The sequence below is a fragment of the Zootermopsis nevadensis genome, unplaced genomic scaffold (genome assembly GCF_977971745.1).
Source record: "Zootermopsis nevadensis isolate Lab colony 2312 unplaced genomic scaffold, Znev_1.0 Znev_ptg000028l, whole genome shotgun sequence".
Taxonomy (NCBI): domain Eukaryota; kingdom Metazoa; phylum Arthropoda; class Insecta; order Blattodea; family Termopsidae; genus Zootermopsis; species Zootermopsis nevadensis.
Window position 1 is genome coordinate 13,487,043 of NW_028259160.1, and position 17,583 is coordinate 13,504,625.

At 38.5% G+C, this 17,583-nt stretch overlaps 1 protein-coding gene across 7 annotated transcripts in view; it reads right to left on the reverse strand.

Annotated features, from left to right (window-relative positions):
- Positions 1-17,583, reverse strand: part of Dh31-R (Diuretic hormone 31 Receptor) — a 129,804-nt gene that overhangs the window by 35,352 nt on the left and 76,869 nt on the right. For 6 of the 7 annotated variants that reach the window (XR_002544070.2, XR_002544071.2, XM_022070247.2 and 3 more), the window contains exon 4: positions 9,021-9,131. The exons of the other annotated variant lie outside the window; for it this stretch is intronic. Coding sequence is in view for 4 of the 6 variants with exons in the window: in XM_022070247.2 (XP_021925939.1) it covers positions 9,021-9,131 (111 nt within the window). In the remaining 2 variants the exon portion in view is untranslated. The remainder of the gene's footprint in view (positions 1-9,020; positions 9,132-17,583) is intronic. 7 annotated transcript variants of the gene reach the window in all.

The following is a 17,583-nucleotide window of genomic DNA, read 5'->3' on the forward strand; positions in this document are numbered from 1 at the left end:
GTAGTCTGGTCGATGTTTACCAACGTTTCAGAGGTCATACTGCCTCCGTTATCAGGGCGATGAATTGCAACAACCCAGAAGACAGAAATCTTCATACTCACCGCTGTGTAAACCTCAAATCTTACACGTTAATATCATTTCAGTGATTTTACTTAGACATTTACGTGTGGAGAATTTTTCTCTTCTCAGTAGGATGTACCTACACTCCGCTGTCAGTCTTCTCGGCTTCTTTATCGAGTTAAACCCCGCCTCCGTAAAGTTTCCCCGTACTTTCCTGGTAGCGAAATAGTAGGACCATTTGCTCACACGCTGCCAAGAACAGAATATGTCTCTGCCTATTAATAAGCATATAACGTATTTTAAAACTTAAAAACCTGAACTAGGTCTCACTAATCTGTTGCGGTGGGACGCCAGGTTTTTACAGATGCTACGAGAAGATAATAAATTCTAAAATAAATCGTCTCAAACCAAACAAGAATTTTCGAATCTAGTATGTTCTTAATGTCGTCGTGATTACAATTTTCATTTTCCACATGTCGCTGACAAATGTAATTTTACATCTGAATAAAACTCACCAGCTAAAAAGATTTTTGCTGACAGTGAAAAATGAATATATCTTATTTCAACTGGGAATCGTTAGTTACAATCACAGAAATATGTTCTTGCAGAAGTCTTGAATAGATTGCTCTGGCATGAAAATTGTATCGGTTTTCTGAAAGACATAAGGAATCAGAGTCATTTATGCCACATGATGGTTCCTTTCATAACATTCTCCTTTTCTTAATATTCTACAGAAATGAATTTGTGACAGTTCTGTTGAGGGGACGCGGAAAATGTACTGGGAATCTGGAAAAAAAGTGCTTAGAATGAAATACGAATATTGGTTGTAATCTCACTTACGTCATGTACTTATTATCACTTCTGTTTTCGTTCCATTAGCTTCTTTAAATCATCTGAATGACGTTACAGTGTTCAATTCCACTAGTTAAATGAGACGCTTTATGTAAGAAACTACGTTTCTATACTTTTGCATAATGCTTACACTCGAATAAATTTAAATTTATTTCATTTTAACCTAGACATACATAAAGTAGAAAAGAGACGAGACGAAATTTTAAGCTTCTTTTATCACAACCCAAAGGACAAGCTTCTACATATGCACATTAGTCCTAACTACACATTTACGTAACTTATTTTCAACGTCGGGTTTCTCATTGACCAAGGTTCAATTCCGTACATGATATAATGTATTTAGAGCGCCCAAAAATGCAGTTGTGTGTTAAAATCTGTTCCTCGTCGTTTCGAAACTTCTTCAAAACGTTACTTCAAATTAAATAAATACCGACGGTCGAAACCATTTTTCTTACTGGAGAGTCATGGATGAGTAAGGAGGTGAACAGTTTCCCTAACTCCAGCCAACAACGCAGCAGACATTCAGAGCTAACACGCCTCATGCACTACGCAAATCTCGTGGAGTGCTCTCTCATGTGGCAAGCAGAATACAATATCCCGCACCACGACATCATCTTTCTCCATTCCGATCGAGCAGATTGCAGGTCTCGCGCTCCAAGTCTTTCGTTATACAAGAAGAGGCAGACGTTCCACCTTCTACATTGATTGAAAATTCGTAATACGTGGCAGCAAAGGAACGATACTGAAAAGTTTAAGGCAGAATCTCACGAAGAGTTCATTCTGCCCCCAGGCAGCGCTTTACTGGCTCTGCGGGGTTTTGAGGGAAATACACACTTCAGAGCTCGCTATCAGTCCTGCCTCCTAGATTTATACCAAATACTACAACACAATACTGAGCCGCGTGATCAGACTCCGACAGACACCGTCACAGCCTCGATTTACTTTCTTCCTACCAGAGTCTCCACCTTCAGAAACCTATTCCAATTTCTTGTCCACACAACACTGCACTCACAGTCAAACCTAACGACACAAAAAATGGAAGACCTGAACCAAATGAAATTAAATAATTCACGATTAAAAGACCAATATTAAATGCATACAAGTGATTTTTGCGTACACTATTTATACTAAATTTCATCAAATTCCGTTCGACAGTTTTGGAGAGACAGATACGATCTAAATTTCAACACTGCAGTTTCTCTTAATGCCTCGAGAGCTAATAACGGGCGTACAATTGAAAGCCTCACTCCTAATACTTAACAGAACGATACGGTGACAAAAGCAAGTCTCAAATTAAAAGCTGTAACTACAATAACAAGCCACTCAAATGTTACAAACGAAACCGTCTGAAAGAACTAAGCGTGATTTACATTTGAAAAAGGACTCGTCAGCTGAAACAACATTTTTTCTGATGAGAGTGAGAACTGAACATCAAATATTAACAGAGAATCGTCAGGAACACGCCGTAGTGTTTCATGCTTCATAAAATCCACTCTCGCTGATTTTGCTACATTTGGTCATTTTATTATCTTTAAATGCATGGAATTCAATATAGCATGTTTGCACTTCCTCGCATTACACAGACCAAATACTTGTTCGTTTTTAAACTTTAAAATCGTGTTTAATTTTATTTCGACAGCGAAAGCTTTCTTCACAACAGTGCACAGCGCTTCAGAGGACTGTGGGCGAGATTTAAGTGTGAGAATGAAAGAGAAAAGAATATCATTTCAACTCAATACACGCAAAGCTTATTTTAAACTTCGCGACGAAGGTCTTCATGAAGAGAATCTACAATCTTTCGTACAGAAATAACTTTCATGAGAGAATGAACGAAGACATGTTTCATACGTTCCTAATTATAGATCAGCAGAAAGTAACATATTTAACCACTCAAGACTTAGCTCGTCTAACTAATATTTTAGAATTCAGTCCGTACCTCTAAGAAACCACAACACTTCGCTATTACAAAGGTAAAAATTAATAGTCACTCATTGTTAAAGTGACTGGCACACAGATTTACTACTAGGCTTTAAAGGGCTGGTCTTAAGATTTAGTGACTTAAAACTGAACCATGGATTACAATTATTCGACTTTTAATAAATAAAATGGCGCAAGACATTAACTTCAATTTTAGTGATTAAAAGCGTCTACACTGATGAGATAATCAAAATATAATTTACACACCTAGGGGAAATGAGAAACTCTTCGGCACTTCATCCAGTTTTAATAATATTACGTAGCCTTGCAATTGCCTGTCAAACAATATTACCTTTCAGCGCGTATTATTGATGTCAATCGACGTAACTAATTTTGTGTCATATTTAAATCTTATTCTAGACGTACAGACATCAGTACCTTTATCCCTGACAGGTACACTGTCAAGAACATTAAGTCGCATGCATTAAAAAACACCTGCCATTTCCAATCAGCCTTTATCCATACAAATACGTCTGAGTATGTTCTTAGCACAGCGCATATGAAATGAGTGTCTGTTTAAGGATATACCCTCTGTCTGTCTCTCCGAACACAGGATTCATCTCAAAATCCTCGAATGATTTCGATTATAAGCCTATTTGTTGTTTAAATCCAAATATCTGTCCAATGTTATTACAATTTATGACCGTTCATCCTCACCCCAAATTTACATAAAGCTCAAACAGACCACAACAATTTCTTCACGAATATATAGTAGTTACGCGGTGTAAGGCCTGTAGTAAGATCTAAAATTTTCACTTGAAATATACTTCAACATGAATAATATTAACGAAACACAGCAAGAAGTAATTTATGACTCTGCCAATTCAATGTGATTCATTTTTAAACAACTAGAGCAGAGCGCTCCTTTCGGATCTCCTCGGGGGGTTGGTCAAGTTTTTAAAAAACAACCCCCCCCCCCCGAATTGGGCGGTTAAACCACTTTTAAAATCTTGAGTAAGAAACTAAACTAACACCCCCGAATGGGGGGGAGGTTTGGTTGCATTTTAAAATCTTGAGTAAGACACTAAACTAACCCCCCCGAAGGCATTGTTGTGTTGGTAAAACAATGCCGAGTAAACAAATATAACGTAACATTGTTTGATGACGTCATTTTTTGATAGACGACAAATCACGAATTTTTATAGTTTAAACAATGGCTTTATGACTAAAGTAGCAGATATTTTATATGAAATAAACTAACATAGAGTCCATTCGCGTACCCAGGTTGCAGAGAAAGTAATTGAAAAACGTGTTTCCTTACGACACAGTACTTTCACTATACTCGTTTCTTTTGAAATTCAGTCCATTATCAGCAGAACCAAGTAACATATGCATACCAAGTATCTACTCCTCCATGTCTGAAAGACATTTTGTAAAATGGAAAAAAAAAATATTCTTTCATGTCTCCGTATCTTCGAATATTAGACTCTTTCCCAAATGCTGATATTGATACGGGAAATATAAAAGGGTGAGTAAGAAATGCTACGAGGTGGGATCAAACTAATGTCTCTTTCTGACGGCGTCTGCAGAAACCACGCGAGTTCGTTTCGTTTCCTCTGCGTCTTGTTTGCCACAGAAATTGCACCTAAAGTTACAGGAGGAGGACGGCAAATCCCAGGAGATACGAAGCGCCACATACACGCATTTTAAACTTCTTTTGCTGTAAGACAAGAAAAAGAATCCTTAGCACACTCACAGTCAACTTCGGGCTCTGACTTGTGAGTTCGGCTCGATACATCACTTTTCCCACGGATTTATACACAAAGCTTCAGTCTACTTCGAAGGGAAAACATCGATGTCAGTATTAAGGTGAGATGGTGCCTAAAATTGTTGTTTAACGACGCTGTTCAACTGCAAATAAAAATGCCTATAACACGTATAAATGTTATGCATTGCTCTAAAGTGGCCTATGGTGTCTGACTAACTTATGGATCCATGGAATGTAATAAAGATATATGTATGTAAGATCCTATAATCTGCGACTATCTTCAAAGTCCATAAATAGACCCCTTGATCTCCCTGACCACTGCACACCGTTGTATGGGAAAATTCCGAAATACAAACAGCTAATCCGTTCCACAAACAGACTAAATATGGATTAACCAAACGACATAAAATCCGTGAGACGCCTTCCGAGTGCAGCTGGATGCGACTTGTCAGATGCCCTCTTTTCGTCAGGGCAAGAAATCTAGATCCACCGTACAGGAGGTCGGATTGGGCGTGGTGGCTCAGGAAATAATCCCTGCCGCTAAAGGGGATAGAAACTTGGATGCTTTCCAGGACACTGGTTAGGATTGAAACAGGATCATTAAGAAATTAAGACCGTAAAGCCCTGAAGAATTAGATATGAAATATGTACTATATATGGATTGATAAGGGGGAAATTTCTTGTAAAGAATTCACTTGGAAGACCGAGAGGACATTGAAAGATAATATCACATCGGAGATCCAGAAGACAGGATGTGAGTTCGCAGACGTATGTGATTGTCTTAGGACTGTGATCAGTGGCAGGACCTAGTAATACCGGTATTTAAACTTTCCGGTGTACTATCGGATTGTTACTTTACATAAATCATAAAATGCTTAAGAACTCTCCTCCTCTCTGTTTCTTCCTGTCTCCAGCAGTCAATGTGTACTGATCCCACAAACACTTCTGTACACCCCTGCATCACACGAGAGTTGGCGCCCCATCGTTTTTCACAGAGTGCAGCGCTAGGGACGAGAGTCCATTCCATCAGGGGTTCCAGCTTATGCTTGTACCCACAATCTCATTTTACAATAAATGGCTTGAACATCAGTTCCAAGAACAGAGGTCCTCGTGGCTGTAAAAATGTCGATGTTGGTGACGCCACGTGGACATGTTGGTAGATACCAAAGTTTCGGAGCAACACTTTGTCTTCGTAATGAGTGTTTAGACCAAACACTCATTAATTTTCAACCACTATCTGCAATAGGATTCGTTCTAGCCAGCGTTCGAATCTCTGCAGCAGCGGGTTGACCAATAAGAACACTTGGTTTGGTAAACATACGACAACCAATATTTAGGCGAAGTTTAAGCTCGCGATTTTAATTATTTAAAGCTCTACGAATAATGAGTGCAATTGATTTTAGCTTAAAATATGGAGTAGCTACGACATTATAATTTCCAGTGATTCGTGACAATATATATAGCGATACTTGCCATTTTATATCATCTTTTTGAGATCTCTGGCGTTGTACGGGGAGATGAAATCAGGGTGGGGTAGACAGGGCTACATTGGTTGCTGTACGAGGGTGGAGAGAGAGGGATGGGCATGGTTCAGAGCGGGTATTTGGAAGCTGAGAGGGATGAGGGGGGGCATGGATGGGAAAATATGCCCTTTATGTGGGGCGACAGAAAGCGAGATTCACATACTATTAAAGTGTACGGAAACCGGGAGGTGGAGGGAACAGCTCCTGAGGAACAAGTGGTTCACCGTTGGCGAAGAGTTGGCCTTCAAGAAAATTTTAAGCACTACGAATGACACGGAGGTCAGGGATGTAGGGAAATTTCTGTACAAAGTAAGATGTAAAAGACAGGTCAAAATTAGGAATTTAGAACTGCCACTGAGATAGAAGGCACGAGGACAATAAGAAAGAGTTATGTAAATAGTATTAGGGATTAAGGAATAGTCATGTAGAGTAGCATTAGTGAATAGTTGTAGTAAGCAGTAGTGCTAATAGTGCTACGTATGTAAGGACTGTGGCCGTGAAAACCTGGTGTTAGGCGGCCACAGATCTCTGTATATAGTCTAAACCAAATATATTATATTATATTATTATATCATCTTTTTGCATTTGTAAATACAGCAGCGAAAGGTCGACGCTTGTTCTCTCTACCTGTGAAAGTACTCTCACTTTACGGTTGCACTACTGTTTCAAGCTGAATACCAGATGAGAACACTGTCACATAACAGAAATTCTACACGCAGAAATGATGAAAACTGATCTGATACAGATAGTGGACTTTCATAGGCGCCGTTGTCGCTATTGAAGTATGATATTCGCCAGTCTTCTACTTCTGAAAGTTTCTATCAGAGATATAGCGTTTTGTTTCCGATTCGTACTGGAGTACCAAAGCTCCAACGCCAGCCTGCATTCTTCCGAAATATCAAGTTCTTCCAGCAATATTTCTGAAGAGTGTGGGCACCAATTTCTCACCAAGTTGCGCGTAAAAAGTTGAAAACTTGAGGCATTTATGACATCTTGTGACAGTTTTAAACTCTTTAATCGTTGTAATTAATTTAAGAAGTTTTAACACAGAACTTTATCATTGTTCCTGACATCGGAAGAAGGAAAATCGATCCCCAGTTAAATGGTATAAAAGCAGGTAATTGAACTCGTGATGGCCATATCGGATCGAAACATGTTCTAGTGATTGGACAATGAACCGATAGCGCGGGAAGTGACGAAAAATAAACGCAAAGAACCAATTTCTTTCCTTCTCAGCTTTTACGAACCAACAAAACACAGCTTTAATAAAGCACTTGCCGCAATTATAATAAAAACTGAATATGGCTGTCTTCTGGTAGAAGATTACCGACGTTTAAGACTACAAGGCGCAACAACCCAGAAGACAGCTCTCTTATCAGTACTGCTATAGAGCAGTTGCACAGAAACATAGATAACATATTTCCAGGTCTTGTAGATGCATTTTTGATGGTGGACAACAGCTACAATTAAAATGCGTGGTAAGACATAATTAAACTCTGGGCATGCAACAGATAATTCTAGAACACCCAGCAGCCAGCAATTGCTTTCGAGGTGGAGTTCAACAGATTTCTCACTTGCTTCAAATCATGAAAGTAACTTCTGCATGGATTCGTTTTATCTCCCCAGCCCAGACGTTACATAACTCGTGCTCTGTGATTCAGAAGCCACAAACCGAAGAGGAAATCTGTTGAAACTGACTCCACCGTCGGCCTTAAGGCAAGAGAAGGAACGAGATTTTCTCTTGTTAGTTCACAGTCTCGGTCTGGAGATGCGCTTATTCTTGATTCATTTTTTATTTATAGGATTTCCCACAAGGTTGCATTCTCGCCTCTACAGAGGCTGGGTTATGAAAAATACAACAGCTGTTTATGTCAGGTTCTACCGTAATCCCTTTGATACATCTACTGAAATTATTCCTGGTAGACCTGACAGTATTAAGAGTCTGTTGAAATAACTGACACCACACAAGCCAAAATAATCCAATGTTTACCAAACAGAACATTATGTTTCTAACCGCCTCTATGATAACGTGCCAGTAAAACATCGCCCTGATGATGGAGGTAATAAGCTACTCTGAAACATTTGTACTACCAGATTACACGGAACAATATATCGTAAAATAGTCTTCTTAAAACTAAATTTCTTTGTTCTACATAAACTGTGAGATGACTTTTGTATTTCGTTGTTCGTGCTGAAGGCTATGTAGTCAAACAAGTGTTGCAGTTCACAGACATCGCGGCCCTCTGCCCCAGGAGCCATTAGGAACGATGACGATGATTGCACATACCGCGCCAGCAGCATTTCGGGCGCCCTTTTCCGCGCCGAATGCATAAATATCTCCCTCAAGGATTTAAGAGTACGGAACGAATGCTGAAACCACCCGCAACGCACGAAAACGGATATGCATACACGCATATATTTATACTTTGATTGGGAATGTTAAATTATTGATCACTGCAAGACGGCTTGGACAGCACGGATCGAAAAAGTGCCAAATGGACCAATTATTTATCTGCTGAGGATATGCTGGGCTAAAGTTAGAAAGAGGCTGATAATGTAATCCATAACGGTCTTGAAAAATAATCTATAATATAACGGCTTTCAGCTTTAACCTAACCTTCATCCCATTGTTCATTTATGATCGACCCAAGTCACATAAAACATTCGCCACATTGTCATTAATTAATCTGACCTATGTATCTTAAATAAGCCTGAAGTTTATGCGTATAGCAGAAAATTCAATTGAAGAGATATAAAACATTAATATGCTGTCAACATACCCTCATACCCAATAATAATAGGAAACCATATATCAGACATGAAGGGGCCGTAGGGTGAAGCTATGCTATGCTGCTTGGTATCTTTAAAAGATTACATGAAATGCAAGAAGATTCACTCACGGGTCGGATCAAATCCGGTGACAAAATCTGGACACGGCGCATGTGCGGATGATCCCGCGGGCGTCTCTGGCCAACACGACCAGCCGTCGAAGGTGCCGGGACAAAACAGACCTGCAACAGAAATTACTGACCCTGTAACTTGTGGACCCTTTGCCGTACGAGGGCGAGAGACCTGAAGCTCTGCGAACTTAGACGAAAACCAGGGATTCTCCGTGTTAACGACAGCCAGTGCGCAGTACAAAGCAGGATTCAAAGAAGTTTCCTTCAAAATGCCATACATGTGCAAGAACACAGACCTGCACTCCTAATTAAAGGCACGATATTTGGGCAGAATTATTGAAAATCGTTAAGTTCTATTGATCTCTCATCGAAGTCACGATTTCGACAATGGCACCTCTAAACGATGGCTGAATCATGCTTCGAAACACAATATTTAGTTTCGCTTTCATCGGGTTCAGGTACTTGATCGAGAACAGAGTAACCTACTTGCTCTTGGCGTAAAACTTCGCACGCCCATAAAATATGTTTAAAATGCGGTTCTAGAAAGCAATTACATCCTCGCTATTTTGTAGACGTAAGGACATTTCAGAACATTACTTAGTACGACACTCTACTGTCTCCGAAATAGACATTCTCCATCGCACAGAGCGTGTAATTGGATTTTATTACATGTAAAAATTTTCAAAATTATGTCGTGAAATCGCATAGAATTTCAACAGATAGGCTGGCCATTTGGGCTACTATCATCTTCTCAGGTATGATCCGCCCAAAGTATTTTATTAAAGCTTGAGTAAATATTGCCAAAGTTAAACAATGGTTTTTTTTCCATTTTAGTAAAATTTTATGGCAACTATCATCGTCATAGGCTACAGACACTGTTATAGACTATGTCCATTTGATCCCTTTTATTAAACTGCTATGATTTGTATTCAAATGGTGCATTTAGGCTTTATAATTGCTATTTTAAAACGTATGAACACATATGTTCGTGTCTCTACGATTTCATTCTTTGAGTCAGCTCTGAATTTAATGTTAATGCCAAATAAATAGAAACTAAATCAGAGATGATGTCTTTGGGTTCTATGTTTTGTGCGCCGACATATAATGCAATGCTTTGTGCTGAGTTGGTACTTTGTTTTCTCAAATATGAAACGATTCTGACGTCTACATAACGAGGACGCGCGGGCAGAGCTGTCTCTTTTATGTGACAAGCTATTCCCATAGAACCGTCGTCAGGATCAGTATTATTGGTTTTTGTCTAAGACCTAACAGGCGACGCAGTTGAGCTGATACAGAAGTACTACTACAAACCATTCCATCCAATTCATGGTTTATCTTTATCATGCCTATAACCTTTCCTTCTGTAAAATGTGTTCCTTAAAGATTAACAAAGAACGTAGGCAGAAACAGGCATGAATTTTGGATAACCAATTGCAAGTAGCTGTTCATTCATGGAGAGAGAGCATGACTCCCAGGAGATCTGAGATCACGTTACATAATGGAAGTGAAAGCAATGGCCCGCGGGTTGTATTGGCTCTGGAAATGAAACTGACAGACCCGCCTTGAAACCTTGTATCAAGAACAATAAACGCCAGGTTTATGGTATACAGTATGTGCAAAATCAAACAAAGCACAAACTAAAATTTCAAGTAAGGATGTGGGGAAAGTTACGATAGACTTGCTTGTAGTTAGGAAACTGGACATGATGTAGCTTATACGGGCATCAGAACACACTCGGAGTAAATTCAAGAAACTTGAATAAACAAACACGAGGCAGTGCTGATATCCAGGTTACACACGGAGGTGAGTGAATGCTCTATTAGGAGTGTGTACAGACAGAACAATGTAGAGGAACTCAGTAACACAATAAATCAGAATTCTGATAATATCGAAATGACAAATGAAGGAAATTCTGATAATGCAATAGGTATTCGTGTTCAAATAACAGTTTTATTAATTAAATTATCTTAAAAAGCTATTTTTAATACATAAAAGCGTTGTGTTTTACTGACTGCATCAATAAAAGGAGACAACACATTACGGAAAGTTTTAATTGAAAGAGGTTACACAATCAACGTGACAATACAAAGCACGTGCTGCCTACATACGGTGTCCAAAAGTTCTTGTTCAAACGAACAGACAACTTCTGTACATTGAACTCATGACTTCGTCTATTACGTAAGATTTTTAATATTTAACTTCAGCGTCCTTAAGTAGTCAACAATTTCTCACTAGGACAAAACATTTGCTGCTTTTATGTAACTCGAATACCGTTGTTATGCTTATAAGAATCAGCCATCCTAGCTACTTAAATCCATTCCACACCCTCAACCCTACTTCTTTAATACTGAATTGTTATTTATTATCCTACGTCTTAGAAGTATGATCTTCCCTGCAGTGACAGACAATGTCTGTATGAAGAGAATGAATACGAAGATAACATCTAACTACTTGGCGTAAGCACTTAAACAGTCATTAAGTTTCCCAAGAAATACTCCGAATTCTGATAACCTCATCGTTGCCATTGGAAATACGTCTTTACCAGTTGACCGCCTTATACTCATTCTCGCCCCGCCCAAATGTATACATGTCCTAAGTAGTTTCTCCCTTGAGGCCAGGCGACGTTGATTAGTAAAGTTCTTGGCTTCAATTTCCAACATCTCGCCTCATAATCTACAACGGTGCAAGACAGACAGTTAAGTAAATATACTGTGTAGTGTACTCAACAGGTCTTAACACTCAGATTCCAAGAGTATCACGAGTGTTTCTCTGATGCTACCCACCCTGCATGTTGTACTTAATTAACATTGTTTCACATAGGTCTAAGTGAGATTTAAGGGCCCTACTACGGCGAGTATGTTGACGATAATCTTCTGGGATGTGCGTCGTGTAGTCCCGCTCAAACTGACCGACATTTCAGAGGTGCTTACTCTCTAGCAATACGACTCGTAAAACTCATTACCATTAATTCACGTAGTGCCTCAAACTTCGCTTAACAGACAACTGGTATAAGTAATAGTTTTTAAGGGATTTGGAGAAAAGCCACGTCCGGAAAAACACAGACAGATTACAAATGATCGGAATAACGACGCCAACTGCAGGCTTACGTCCAGATTTGGATTTAGAAAATTTCAAGCGCTTGATTTTTGTTGCTGAGTGTACATAGTGGACCATGACAAAAGTACATGCACATAGAAGGCCGTGGATGAATGATCACTAACCAACACTTGCTTGATCAGTGTTCTGTTATATATCGCCTTGTGTGTGCAATAATTGGTAATAATCTTCACATGAACTTCCATTAACTGAGGATGAGTTCGTGGACAATAGGAAGTTGGCCGATTATCTATACACTCTAATTATCGCACTCGTTCCACGCAGACATCAAGGTCCTGTGTACATCCAGGATTTCAAGCGTATGGATGTGTGTCTCAACGTTTCTGACTCGTCGCCAAAGTAGCAGTGGAATTACTAGGGACAGACAGACAGACAGACCTAACCTTACCACTTTACATTGCACACTGCAAATAACAGTCTCAAAATCTAATTATTACTAGTATGTATATTTAAACGTGTTTACCTGCGATGTTTCCCCAATGTTACAGGTGAGTGGATAAAGTTATATAATCCAGAGGAATACAGGAAGAGAAATTGAAATTACATATAATCGTTAAAACCATATTGAATTCGACACAGGAGTGCACACAACGTAACAATCAATGTGTTTATGTTATGATGAAGACAAAGATATTACCCAGTCATCCACATTGAACATTTACGAACAAAAATCTCTCACGAGTGAGTTTTAAAAACGCCAAAAAATATTAGTCTCCGATGCCATGAGTTAGTATCGCTGCTCGAATCCATTCCTTAGACATGCAGGTACCATTTCTGAAGAAAAAAATATTCCTCCCCCTTACCACAAGGCTAATCATACCGTTAATGGCCGTGAAAGGTAGAGAGAAAAAGTACAATAATATTCACGCAAACTAACTAGCCCTACTTATATTTATCCTATAAAATTGTGTTAAAATATGATATATATTATTTTAAAAAATGTGTACCAATAAATTCTAATATTTATTTACTACTTTTCTACTAAACTGTTTTTCATTTAACGTAATTTTATTTGTATCGATCGTTTATTTAGAACTATAATTAATTTAGCAACTTCGTTGTCCACCCATTTCAGCGCCCCCCACTCACCCACCCTGGGTGAAGTTTCTATTTCCCCCAGAGGGCCCCAGCTCTCGCCTTGGGGAAACTGTCTCAAATAACTGATGTGACTAATTTGGCTGATCTTCATCATACCTGCAGGTAATAGCGCAATGAGGAACTGAATGTGACATCGATTTTCGCCTCCCTGGCTTTGTCCCGCATCCTTCAACAACTGAAGCTGTGATGGTCACTGTAGGTGTATTGCTGCGTGCAGAAGCCGTGATAATGATACAGCGGTAGGTTATTACGAACACCATCAGTTGCAGCGCTAACCATCACAGGACTTAATTAGGCTATGCGTTCCGTCTATAAAATCCTTATCAAAGGGAACCAGGAAAGTCGTGAATATTTGATCAGGCTGACATTGAAAATGGTGGTCATCATACGCGGAATAATATCCGACGCTCCATTAAAAAACTGTTTGAATCCATGAAATCATAAATCAATGTATTTTTAAATCATCATTCACTTATAAGTTCATGTTTAATAACAATGTAGCAATAAGCGATGTGGTTAAACAGCCGACTCCTAGGTATTAAATAACACGGGGTTTCAACACAAAAGTTCGCCATTCCAATCAATTAAGCTCTAAAGTGAGCCAGCAGAATCTCCTGGTGAAGGAGGCAAATATGGTGTTCGAAACGTCGGGCTTTTGTTCACAACTGACACGGCTCTCTTTGCCTGAGAATACTTCATCGAGTTCAGTCGTAGTGTAAATTTCAAGTCTTACTTCTTCTTCTTCTTTTTTCTACATTGTTGTTCTTTATACTCCACAACAGACAATGTAATCTAATACTACAAAGTAATAAAAGTATGATTCATTCATATTTTAGACACAGTAGATAATTACACGTGCTTATTTTATTTGTTCATACAAACTCTGATGTTATGTTAACTGTTTTAAACCTGTTGAGTTGAAACAAACTTGATGACACTGGAAAAAAATATCAAAATATCAAAATATCAAAAACAGACTTTTTAACCGATAATACACACTCTCTTTAGTTTCGAATTCGTGAAGCGGAACATGGATAATTAATTTGTTAAAAGCTAAAAAGAGAAGCGAATTTTGCATGATCGACCACAAAGTGAACTGAATATCATTTTATCGTGGAGAGTACACAGTTTTAAATTGACGTCACCAAACGCAATATGGACATGCTTAATAATTAAATACACGATCAGAAAGCGTTGCTTCCTCAAACGGAACCCACGACGAAAATTACATTTATCCTCCGCGGCAATGGCGTGTTCTATCCAAACTCCAACACCCAATCAACATTCGTTAAACCCATTAGGCCTAACTTAATATCGCTTCGGTAAATGTTAAAATTTCTTATTTTCACAATCTGTTAATTCTTATGATTCTTCGAAGAAGCATTAAATTTGCAACGAAACGTAAGGATGTTTACCTGACTGGTGGATTGATTGTTTAAGACAGACTTTTTCCAACTCATACTGCAGTGTCATAATTAGTACTGATATGTGAGCAGGCTCAGAACTCTATTATATGGGATAATGTCAGAATGCAAACAAGGCCATTTTTACAACACGAGATTCACATCTGCATTCTGTTCTGCGTTAAAATTAATTCGCGTTAAAGAATTGGATGACCACGGGGAGGTAGCAAATATATGTTTCACATTTAGAGAGCTATTATTTAAATAAAAATGAATTTCCGACCGCCATCATTCACAATTTTTCCACTGTGTTTTGTAGTGATATATATACACGATATTAATACACCATCAAGAATAATTCAGTTGCTACGTATATAGAGAATCTTCAGAAACAGAAGACAATTTCAAATGCGTGTACGTTTCCAGTCACAGACGAAATTGAAGAATATGTTAAGACAGAGAAATTTATTAGTGACGTTTCTTGATTAAAATGTTTTTAAATCGGATCTTCCAACATTAAGCCGCTCCGAAAGCAAAGTAGGAAACAACCTCTTGCAGTTAACACGGTCTGATCAACATTACCAGTAATTACGTCGTCTCCTGCCCGTACATCTACTGCACGGAAGGGCGGGGTGCTTCAAGACGACGAACGTTCCAGCACTGCGAACGAAAAGCTGGGACAAGATTTACGAACACGAAGTGAGCCTTTCGTGGTCGCGCGTGACAGATAACAGACTCGTCATAGAGCCACGAGGAAGCTCTGAAGAAGTGGCAGCCTTAATAAGAAGCCCCTAACCACCACCAGGGCTTGGGATTATAGCCGGTGATGTGGTCAAAATTCTACAATACTGTAAAGACCAAAACAACACTGTTACACAAAGAATAAGTACGTCCTTTAAATAAATGCTGTCAATAAAATAGGTGAGGCCTTGGGCCGTAGTAAAATAACGTTCTCTAAGTGAACAAACTCTAAAAAAAATTCCTAGTTTTCCAAATCGATGGTTTTAGGGAAGCCTGGTAAGCTGACACAGGGAAATAAATTACTCAGCAGTTCCGAAAAAGCACTTACTTGAAGGGAATCCTGTTTTAGGAAGATCGTTACTCCTAATGGACCCGTTACACACCTAATTATTTTAGTAGATGATAAGAAAGAGTGAACCTCTTTCTAAACGTTTTCAGTGTGGCTGATCATGGCTACTCACCCGACATCAGTCTTTGCCATTACTTTCTGTGCTTTTAAATGATCACTTTTCTTTTGCTACTGCGGTGGAAAAGCCCTCTTAATGAAAGAACGCACATTATGAACCACTGCAATATGATCGTGAAATATCGAAGACAGATCAAAGATATAATTACATTAGTTAAAAATGTTCTACTTTGTTTCGCACTAACTTTAGAAACATGGCCATGAGATTCTGTCTGAAAAAAGTAGCAACTAGTGGGCATTTATTTCAGAAAAGATTTTGTACAAAAACGTATGACTAAGTTATAATGTCAAAGCGTTTATTCATCTCCAGTAATGTATTACTAATTTAAGCAATATTCTATAACCTTTTAAAGCTGAAGTTCTTCTAAATAATATCTGATTCAAACCTTACTAACGTAAAGTAACTTAACCTAATTTAAAACATTCGCTGCTGTTAATGTTATTGCGAAGAATCATAAAGGAATTTATCTCTCATACGTTTCTTTGACTAACCCGTGGATATTGCAGGCTGTGTCCCTTTCTCCCAGGCCGATTTGTGCACAAGAACGAAGTTTAGGCTTCAGTAAAACGTAATGCGATTAACCAGTTACAACGTAATAATAACTTAATTGAACGAAAAATCAGTGACAAATGTTTTAACCGCTCTTCAAACAAACAGCAGTAGGCTAATTCAAAACGACAGCGCAAACCGGTTCACTTCGGTTGTAGCATGGGGTTTCAGCAAATAACAATTACCCTAAGCCATTAATTTTGCAACCGCGTTAAATGACGTCTTTATAGCTGCGGATAATATTTCATTGCCTTCAAAGTAATGTCCTGTGCTCGGCTGTGCATATACATAGAGCAAAAGTGAACTAAGAGTGTCGGTGAAAGACGACTGAGAACAAGCACTCTCGCTGTTGACTTAATGTGTTTTTAACTTTGGATCTTTGGATATTTCACGGCGCTGATTCATCTGATAATGATACGGAGATCTCGATTATTACATGTTTCAGTTACTCGCCTAACACTCTCCTGTTATTTGTCCCAGTCCTCCGCTGGGATAATACCCTCAATAGGCCACAACCTACTCTAAGATCCAGTTGACTATTCCTTCTGGTTATACGATATGAAACATCTGCAGCTGAAACACCGTCGTTCAGAAACACAACCAAAGCTGTGTTCTGTGAAATGTAAAGATGGAGCAGAAGAATGTTCACACACACCAGGTATATTTTCTTTGCTTTAGTTTATACAAACTAACAGAATACCAAATCAACCAAGTCTATGGTGTTATTTAGTTGACCAAGAAAATGCCTGTTTTTTTATGGGAACTGCGTTCGGACCAGTCAGTGTCTGGATCCCATCGTGAGCGAATTGAATACACCCAACATCCTTTCAATCCATTTCCTTAAGATTAATTTTGTCTGCCAAGAAATCTGTTCTACCTGCCGAATGATATGAAAACATCACTTCTGGTACAGGATACAAGAATTTTTAATGATATAATATTAGTTCAGACCTGTTTCGGCTAATGTAAATAATATTTACACAAGCACAATGTAAACAAAATAAGGCAAAGAAACTGTGAAAATTCGACGTACTTAGTGTCCATTTAAAAGAAGATCCTGTCAGCAGAATTATGTATATATAGCATGAAAAAATTAGACATAATTACTCAGAGCAGTAAATAAAGTAGGAAAAAATATATAAAATGCAGGAATTCGAATATGGAATAGAGAAATATAAAAAATATAAA